The sequence below is a fragment of the Labrus mixtus genome, chromosome 7 (assembly GCF_963584025.1).
Source record: "Labrus mixtus chromosome 7, fLabMix1.1, whole genome shotgun sequence".
NCBI lineage: Eukaryota > Metazoa > Chordata > Actinopteri > Labriformes > Labridae > Labrus > Labrus mixtus.
In genome coordinates this window covers 6,623,470-6,633,497 of record NC_083618.1, presented here as the reverse complement: position 1 = coordinate 6,633,497, position 10,028 = coordinate 6,623,470, and the positions used below count along the sequence as shown (strand labels likewise).

The 10,028-nt window shown below is 38.5% G+C and overlaps 1 protein-coding gene across 3 annotated transcripts; it reads right to left on the bottom strand.

Moving 5' to 3' along the window:
- Window positions 1-692: 692 nt before the first annotated feature.
- cidec (cell death inducing DFFA like effector c) lies at window positions 693-4,308 on the bottom strand. Of its 3 annotated transcripts, none has more exons than XM_061042371.1 (6): window positions 4,129-4,308; window positions 3,879-4,008; window positions 3,627-3,768; window positions 3,166-3,315; window positions 2,652-2,842; window positions 693-1,138 (listed from the first exon to the last, which is right to left on the bottom strand). In XM_061042371.1, the coding sequence occupies exons 2-6, from the start codon at window positions 3,941-3,943 to the stop codon at window positions 955-957; spliced, it is 732 nt and encodes a 243-aa protein (XP_060898354.1). In that variant the 5' UTR covers window positions 3,944-4,008; window positions 4,129-4,308; the 3' UTR covers window positions 693-954. The 3 variants fall into 3 exon arrangements, with proteins under 3 accessions (XP_060898354.1, XP_060898353.1, XP_060898356.1); XM_061042370.1 differs by having other exon boundaries at window positions 3,879-3,947; window positions 4,129-4,306; XM_061042373.1 differs by lacking the exon at window positions 3,879-4,008.
- Between the last annotated feature and the right edge of the window lie 5,720 nt (window positions 4,309-10,028).

The window sequence follows — 10,028 nt, the reverse complement described above, 5'->3', positions numbered from 1 at the left end:
CAGTGCACACAAAGAAAAGCATATGACCAGTGTTGACTTTGACATGGTGTGTATGAGGGTGTGTAGCTAGAGGGCATGTATAAATATGTAGTTATAAGAAAACTGTGTCAATCTCATATGGTCCATGACTCATTCCATAAACTCTCATAATGTGTTTCATGTAAATATGGAGCAATCAGAGAAGACTGCTTGCAGTTCTTTTATTTATGGTCTTAATGTTTCTTGGTAAATAGAAAGACATGTCTAAATCATCTAAAGTAGATGATGAAACAGAGAAGACACTTGACCCATTGAATATCTCTGCCCCAGACAGTTCAAATCTGTCCTCAGCTTTTTGCTGCAACCTTCCAAGACAAGATGGCAAAAGTGGCACTTCTTCCTCCAGCTAAGGCCATCATCTCTTTCTCTCTCTGCTGTTAGGATAATAGATTGTTTCCAATCCCTCGCCCCTTGCAGCTGCTTGCCTTTCCTTCATTCTCTTTCTCTGGTTTTCTGAGGCACAAGCAGGCTGCAGCTGACAGGACGGTGTAGACCAGGGGACAATTAGGGAAGCGTGGGAGAACCAGCTGGACCTGTTGCCAATTACGCTGACTATGACCAGGAACCACACTTACAAAGCCAACTTAATGGGCTGACCCTGTACATCTTTGTAGACCGATTGTGGACCCTATGTAGACACAAACTGACTGATATAATTTGGAAAATAAAAAGTGTCAGTTTAATTAATCTTTAAAAGGTAAAGTTACACAGCAGTGAGTAAAAGTGCTTTCTCAAGTAAAACTTGTATCTACATATGTGGCAATGAAATGTAACAGAGCAAAAGTGACCAAGGAAGGAATCTGAAAAGTCTGCAGACTACGTAGATTACATACACAGGCAGAGATCAGCTGTTTCATCTACATTTTGTCTAAGAGGGGATAATGTGTTTCCTGCACCGTTGTCAGCTCCTGTGCATCACCAGTGGGCTATCTTCCCCAGCAGCATCCCCTGCAGCTGGCTGATCCTGCTCTCCTGTGGCAGCGTAAGGCCGTTCTCCACTCGCTCGTCCTCCTCCAGCAGGTGCTCGATGTAGCAGGAGGAGCCCAGCAGGATGTGGCCTGTAGCCTGCATGGAGAAGATGGTCCATCGCAGAGCCTCCCTGGAGGGAACAGCGCACGGACGAAAAGATGGAATGATTAGTCATAAGAAGAAAACTTTTTTCAGCAGATACAGTTAACACACACAGGGAAGAATCGTGAGTAAGAAGGAGCATGCATGAATATATTAACAGAGAAAAAAATAACTTGTAACTACTTGAGTAATTGTTACAGAAAATTAAATAGACAATGCATGACAGGCTGAGAAAATGACTGACAGGATATATTCACTACCTCAGAATATCAGTTTGGAATTAACTTCACATCATACAACTGACTTCTAAAAATGTTGCAATGTTACATTTTCCTTCAGCAGAAGCTTTCGTCATAAGCCACGTATATCTGAGAGTAAGCATAATACAAGCAATGATCTAGACGGGAGGAAAACAACTTGGTAAGTGCCAACAAACAGCTTCTAGTCCGATCGGATTAAAGGGGCTGCAAGGCAGTGCTCAGGGAGTATAGTTTTTTTTTTTATTATCCCCATAAAAAACATCAATGGCTTCCACATTGATATCATCATTAGCATGAATATCTTTATCAACACCATCTTCAATATCATCATTATCAATGTCATTAAGTGCACAAGTGTTCATGAAAGAGCTGGGTGTTTAGCTTATTCTCAAAGATGGAAAAGGGCTCTGCAGATTGATTGGACTTTGGTAACTCATTCCACCACCAAGGGATTAGAGAGGAGAAGAGTCTAGTTAGCAACTGTTGGCCCTGTTGTGATGGTCGGACCTGGGGCCTTTCATTGTGTAGTGTAGACTTGGATAATGGGGTTCAGGTATGGAGGAGTTGTTTTTCTCGTCATTTTGTAAGCCAGTAACAGGGTTTTGTATTTGATTCAAGCGTCAGCTCTTTCTGTTGATTAGGGGGGGGGGTTGAAGACCAGTGGGGCTGCTGAGGTCTGGATCATCTGCAAAGGTTTGAGTGTGCATGCATGGAGACCTGCCAGTAAAGAGTTGCAGTAGCCAATGTGTGATATAGCAAGAGCCTGCACCAGGACTTATGTTACATGTTTGACAGGTAGTGTCATTTCTAAGAAACAAACCTATTGCTGCATGAAGCAACAAAAGCCACATTTTCAACAAGTTTGCAAAGTTTAATTCTCTTCAATTGAAGCTTCATGCAAAAGAGGAATTCAGCAGATCTCATTAGGGATGACATAACTCCTCAAAAAAATGAAACTATTAAAATCTAGCCTATGTTTTTCACCAATTCGACTATTTCAGCTCCTCTACCAATACAATGAATTTAATTGAACCCATTCAGATAAATTTAGACTAGCTGTGCTAGGTTTTGGACACAGACTACCATGAGTGGATTATAAATGAATTAGGAACTCATTAACATTGATCAATTTTCAGCTCCAGTATTTGATTTTCATCTTGCAGTAAACTGTTAAGGGGTATCCAAAGTTATGCCTCGGTGCATTAAACAGAGGAACACTTTTAATGAAGAAACAAACAAACATCAATTACATAATAATTCAAACGAGTATTTTTCACTCACTTAAGCATCGTCTTTGCAGCATAGCAGCGCAGGTTGTAGGACAAGGAATAAGCTCCATACAGGGTTGCTTTCACGTTGAGGCAGCCGATGAAATCATTGGGGTTGTTCTTGTAGAGGTCAAAAGTCAGCTTCGCCACATCTGTCCTATTCTGCGGCCTGCACTCACTGAGCTGATCTTTGGAGGGGTTGAGCTGTAGGGTGATAGAAAGGGAGGCATAATTCAGATAAACAAGGTGCAGGCACCTTTGGATGTTCTGACTCTAACAGGAAACCGGCCAATTGGGAGCATGCAGCATGTGTTATTCTTCAGTCTTTAGAGCCTTGTATCATTCATATTCATGATGTTGTATTAAAGAAGCAGATATTTTCCTAACTGTTCATCTACTACATCTATCAGCTGAGCGAAGACGGATGATTAAAATGTTAAGAGCTCCACTGTGCAATTTAAAGCTGAGGCAGTTAATCAACAGTGTCCCCTAGTGGTTGATGTGAAAAGTTTCAAACACTGTCGTACTGTATTCGGGGTCCACTTCTGCTCCTTCTCCAGCACCATGAGGACAGCGTTTTCAGGCAGGGTCTGGAAAAAATCCTCACTGTCCACCCCTGTGCCGTCTTCATCCAGCAGCAGAGCGCTGACACATGGCACACTGAACGAGTCGCTGGTCTGAGAGGTCAGGAAGGATACGCTCATTAAATATGCCACACATCACGTCAGCCAGCTGTACCATCAGATATATGAAAGGTAACGACCAATAATAGAGTGAACAACTTACTCGTGTGAACTTGAATCAGCATGAGTTTGAAATGTCCATGATGAAACAGATGGTGCTGCAGTAAGTGAGTCAGAGGTGACTCTGTATGAGGTCGTTTAATCCTTATACACACCCAGCTTCAAGTTCTCTTTGAGTAACCGGGTGATCATTCATCCACACGTAAATCACAACATCCTCTGCCCTTTCAACCCTTCACACTCACCTTGTTCATCAAGTCCTCGAGCGTGTCCGCCATGAGTCCCTTCTTCACACTGCGATCAGCATTAGTGACCCTAAAGGGCTTTGGTCGAGGACCCCGACCAGACAGGAGCTGATGGGTCATGGAGGCGCTGGCTGTCACACACCTGAGGAGAGATCAAACAAATCAGTAGAACTTCTCAATGTTAAACCTTCACAGCAATAAAGGGTAACAATAGGTTAGTCTTCTATCCAACTGATAGAGCAGTGCTTTTACTTAGAGAGGGAAGATGGAGTCAGAAGGCTGAGGGACTTCATTGCATACTCCATCTGCGGTTTCATCAACCTTAGAATTAAAGAAGCATCAGTTAAGCATTAGACATGAACTGCAGGGCAATAGATTATCCCTAGGAGAGGACAACAAGAACATTGACATGTTTTACAAAAATAGCACCAAAAACAGCTCATAGTGAATTCAGCAGTTTGAAATTTTACAAAATTGCACAATCAAAATTAAATCAACTTACATCTTCAAAAATGTGGCCCTTCACCACCTGTTGTCCTGAAAAGAATCCTTACAGGGGTCTCCCAACTTCTCTGGACTCTGTTTTGATAAATAAACCTCTCCTGTAACTCACACTCTCTGGTTGGTGTTTCTTGCACCACTTGGTCACTGAACTTTGTGCTGATGACTGCTGAACTATTTGTAAGCCGCCAGCTTTATTGTGTAATTCTCTATGAACACTCCCATTGACACTGCTGTGTGAAAGCCGTGGATTACAGCTTGTTGTATTTACAAACAGTTACTTTAAGTTAGCATCCTAAAGAGGCAGCTCACCACAAACAACTCTTCTCTGGTCGTAGCATATGCAGCATGTGTATCCAGCGAGACAGTTTTAGTTTCATTTATAAATCTTTTAAGGCATCAGCCTATCTGAACAGTCTCCATTGAATCTTATTTCTACTTAACAAGTAGGACAAAGAAAATCATGTGTGTCAAGTAGATTATCCAGATTAACTTGGACATTGTGATCAGAATGAGGTTAAAAACAAACATTTTTAAGGCTTTGGGCTGCACAAGCCTTATTCATATTGCCTCTGCTGTAATGTTGTGGGGGCAGATTTTTTATCTGTAACAGGAATTCTGTGATAAGAAAATATTAAATAGGCCCTGAACATAAGCCGATTTGTCGCAGTAGAGTTTCTAGATTCTGATGTCACATTACATAGTCCTGACCATGTAACGTAATGTGTTCTACTTTAGTACACATCTCTAAACTCTCATTATTATTAAATCTTACATTAACTTCTGAGTCCTTTTTGATAATTATTTGTGGTCTTTATTTAGGACAATATCTCAGTGGTATAACAGCTGGAAAGCAAACATCTTGAGAATTCCCCAAATGAGGTCATCGTTCAATGTTCAACATGTTATCTGTTCTGTCAGCATTCAGTATGTAGAAAAGGAGTGACCACTCCTACCTATGTTATTACATCATGTTGTACATTAAGCTACAGGTGGTTGAACGAGATCCCCTGTTTACCTTACATTGTTTGATATTGTCTGCTGTGACAGTCAGACATATTGCCAGCTACACTTAAGTAAACTTTGGTTCAGATGAAAGACCAGAGATAAAAGTCTCAAACCAGACTGCCATTACCAGAGGCTATATTTCACGCTTGCATAGAGTCCAAAAATCTACACACAGCTGAGCAGCATAATTTGCAATCTGCATCCTCCTGAACAACTGTGACATTGTGAATGGAAATAGAGGATATCGGTCCAGTGATGCCATCAGTTAGGACACCCAGTCAGGACATCAAGTCCTGACTCCTGACATCATGGCTAAAAATAGTATTGTATGCCGCCTACAGGACAGACATACATCCTCCTTTCATGTTAAATGGCACAATTATTAAGTGGCAGAAAAATACTTTCTGTTAAGTCCCCTAAAAAGAGAGCATCAAACCATAAGGAAAGTGTGATTTTATTAAAATGTTGGTTTTTCAGTTAAGGATTGGGGGTTTTATGAGACACCTATATGAGACACACATCATACAACCAAGTCAACAAACCTAAAGCTTTGATTTTATTTATTTATTTTATTTGTAAAGTGACCATGATGTTCAATATTAAACATAAATGTTGTAATTGACTTGACTCCATACAATAAGACTCAGTTGACTCAGATGGCTTACGTTGATGAAAGTTTATACATGAGAAGAATACTCGTCGAGGAGACATGATTCAACATCACACTTCTGTACTCGTGTCTTGCTCAATCACATCTGCCGAACCTCTCAAAAGGCATCGCATATATCCTAAAAGACATTATCATTATCAGGGTCATGTCACATTGACCCACCTAGACTAATCTGTGAGGTCAATAACACTGGAGCAGTCAATAAGTCCAAACATGCTTGCAGATATCAGGAAGAACAGTTGACACTCTCTAAGCTGTACTTGGTGTTCTAATAACAACTGAACTCTGTCAGGTCTGACTGACATTAGAAAACAGTGAATAAACCTAATGACATCTGTACATTATAATCTAAATAACTACAGAAATTCCACCACAGTAATTTGATGCATTGTACCAGATAGCTTTGAGCTAGTTTACATCTGCAGTCCCTCTGCAGGTCAAAGTTAAAACACCACATAGCTATAAAACATAAATTAAAAATAAACTATAAAAACATAGCAGAGTATCCTAGAGAAGGCTATTTTCCAATATTAGGCCTATAATGGCTGCAGAGTGCAGAATGAGCTGGGTGGGGGGGGGGGGGGGGGGGGGGGCGTTCAACTTCGCAAGTACTAAAGAGAGGCCATTTTCAGGTAAAACAGAAAGAACTGTAACCTTTTTCACGGACAAGGAAAATAACACCACATTATAAAATGTTCCCGGATTATATGAAATATGCAACCTCATTTAGCTGCTATTTTATAGGCTAAAACAACATAAAACCAAAAGCAAAAAGCAGGTAAGAGACACAAAGTAAAACAGATATACAGTAAATGAAACGACCTTACTTTTCCCTCCAAACGGGCGCGCTAATTAACAACACCTGATTAACGACTACAGGAGGCCGATGCGCCATTTTGGCTCATGTATGTTCACTTTACCTTATTCTAGCGCTCGAGAATGTAAACCATAGGCTATACTAACATTTATTGGATTGAATGTTGTGAATATTTGACGTCTTTCGCCAAACTGTAAGGTAATACAAATTGCAGTAGTCGACGTGGTGGAGAAACAATGAGGACATCATGTGGACAAACGACTGAATTGCTGCAGTTTAGACACAGGTAAGGAACCCAGCGGACAAATTTGGCCTATTATAAACAGAAGTAGCCTATCAATACAACATTATAAAATGACCTACTATAGGACTAAAAGGGTTACATTCAAACGTATTATTTCATTGTTAATTTAAAGATTATGTTTACAGGACCTGGTCTGATGAATGTGCAGACTTAAAGGTGTAATTAGGGAAATGTCTGGGTTGTATGACTTGTTGCATTGAGGAGTCAAATTCAGGATAAAGTCAACAAAATAACCATCTGTATTTGCTTGTAACTTTAAACAACTAGCTTCCCGTATAACTTTTTACAAAAGTAGCCTAATAAGAGAAAGTGCTGTTGTAGGCTACTGCATAAATGGCAATGATAATCTTGAAGAATAAACTATAGGCTATAGTAAAATATGTGTCTAATCCTACACCCCTTACCCATTGGACATATAAATCTTATAGAAATAAACATGTTTATTCTATTCTAAAGTTATTCCAATTTAAAGCAGATGATCCAAGCTTTTAATAATTATAAACCTATCTTGCCCTGTTTTTCAAAAATACTAGAAAAACTTGTATACAAAAGGATTCTCTTTCACCTTGATATAAATTATATTCTTTCTAAACATCAATATGGTTATAGGAAAAATCATTCTAGCTATATGGCTTTGCTTGATCTAACTGACAAAATGACTCCTGCACTGGATGATCATAAATCTACTTGTAGTATATTTTTAGAATTTTCAAAAGCTTTTGATACAGTTAATCATCATGTGTTACTGGAAAATGTTTAAATATTGTTTTCATGATGTTACACACAAATGGGTAAAACATTATCTTTTCAACAGAAGCCAGTTTGTTTCTGTCAAGGATTGCTATTCGGACAAAGCCAGACTGCATTGTGGGGTTCCACGGGTCCATTTTGGGGCCGTTATTATTCCTTATCTATATCAATGATTTGTATAATGTTTCACATGTTCTTTCTCCAATAATGTTTGCAGATGACACAACCTTGTTCTTTCTAATTCAAATTTAGATTCTTTGATGATGGATGCTAATATTGGTTTAACTGATTAAATGTTTTAAATTAAATAAATTATCTTTGAATATAAAAAAAAAAAAATCTAACTTTATAATTTTCAGTGGCAAAAAATTTTAAAAAATTTGTCCAAAATTATTATAGATTCCGTTAAGATGCCCCATGTAGCAACTACTAGATTCCTGGGAGTTTTGGTTGATGAGAATTTGAGTTGGAGAGACCAGATTGACTGGGTTAGCAGAAAAATAAACAAATCTCTTGGTATTATTCGAAGGCTCAGTCATCTCGTCACCACCAGTTGTCTCCTTACTCTTTATTATAGTTTAATTTAACCTTATCTTTCATATTTTAATATAGTTTGGGCGAGTACTTTTCCTACGTATCTCCATAGAATTCTGCTCTCCAGAAATGCTTTGTCAGGGTGGCAACCCGATCAGAGTCCTGTGCTTCTTCTGCTCCTTTGTTTCAGAAGCGCCTGATTCTTAACATTTATAATATACATATTTCTCAAATATGTGCTTTTATTTATAAAACATCGAGTGAATGAAATATCCCTGAGCACTTCAAGAGTTACTTTATTCTTAATTCCCAGGTCCATTCTTACTCAACCCGTCAAGCTTTAGATCTTCATCCTCCGAAATGTTTGACTTGCAGAAGTAAATTTTCGATTTGGATTTAGAGGCATAAAATTATGGAACATGTATTCCCGCCTGTCAAAAATCTGCTGCTCAGTGAAATGTTGCAAAAAATGTCTGAAACAACATTTAACTGCTATCCCTTAACTACTCTTTATGCATGCATTTATGGTTTATCAGAATTACCTGTAAGTCTTTATAAGCAGTATTTTTGTTTTGCTGTCACTACAGGTGTGTTTTAAACAGATGTTGCACACACACACACACATATATACACACATTTTCTGCTTTTGTTTTTTATTGTTACTGTATGCAGTTAATACATTTTTATACATATCTGTGTACATATGCTTTTCTGCATCTTAATTATGTTTTGTTTAGTTGTTTTTATAATTTGGTGATTTTTTTGCATTATTTAGGTGGAGGCTTCAAATAAGCTCATTTAGTTTTCTGCCTCTTGCTGCACTGAACGTTGTCTATTTTGTTATTTGTTTAATATGTTTTTTTTCCCCTTACTGTGCAATAAAATAAATACTAAAAAGCATACAGCCGTATAGGCCCCAACAAGGCCTACGAAGTGATTAGCAGCCAAAGTTGTGTTTATGCAACATATTGAGATTCTCCCCAAAGCCCCCCGTAATATTAGCAATTGTAGTAGAAACGCACTTGTCGAGGTTTATAAAGAAGCAAAATGAAACTCAAATTGAGTTGATTAACCTAAATAAAGATTACAATTTTTTAGAGGACTGCGCTCATTACATAAAATAGAGGGACACAATTGTGTGCAGCAAATGCCTTATGACGAGTTTCCCAAACTCAGATGCTGTAGCCCAGTGTGGGACTATTCTCTCTTGAATGTAAAGCATGTTTTTCAGAAGAAGCAGGAATGGTATTTTCCTTTGATTTGTTGCCTACGATAAGTGTTGTAACAGAAGCATACAACCAGTTTTACAAATACTCTCATCTCACCACAAATAACCCTACTTATGTCTCCGAACAACTTTTAGGTCCTTTATATTGGCAAGGGTTTATTTATTTTTGTTACTAATTATTATTCAGTGACTTGTTTCTGGTTTATTACTTGTACATTTGCTGCACTGTATTGTCAGTGTACTAACCTGTATAGAATCTAAGCTACCACAGCTTGAAATGATATGAGAAATAATTCTGGGTCACGTCCAATTTAAAAAAAGAACAAACTCAAATGTAATTCAGATGAGCAGTTTATTTCACTCTGTTGCTTCACATTTCATGCTCAGTGCAGTAGCACAGATGAATCATCCCACAGATATGAGACTAATGAAGAGCTGATAATGCATCAGACTCAAAATAGCTGCAACTTGTTTGCCAAATATATCAAGTATTAGTGAACAAAGGTCTATAGAAATGGCCTTTTGTTCTCTCAGAGGTCAATATCCTGCCCACGTCTTTGTCCTGTTATCACATATCAGACTGCGCTGTG

What these genes read in the sequence shown, in the direction of transcription:
- cidec (XM_061042370.1), bottom strand. An exon ending in AGAAGTGGACCCCGAATACA is followed by an intron (nt 2,843 to 3,165) that starts GTACGACAGTGT and finishes ATCACCCTACAG; the next exon opens with CTCAACCCCTCCAAAGATCA. An exon ending in GCTGCAAAGACGATGCTTAA is followed by an intron (nt 1,139 to 2,651) that starts GTGAGTGAAAAA and finishes TGTTCCCTCCAG; the next exon opens with GGAGGCTCTGCGATGGACCA.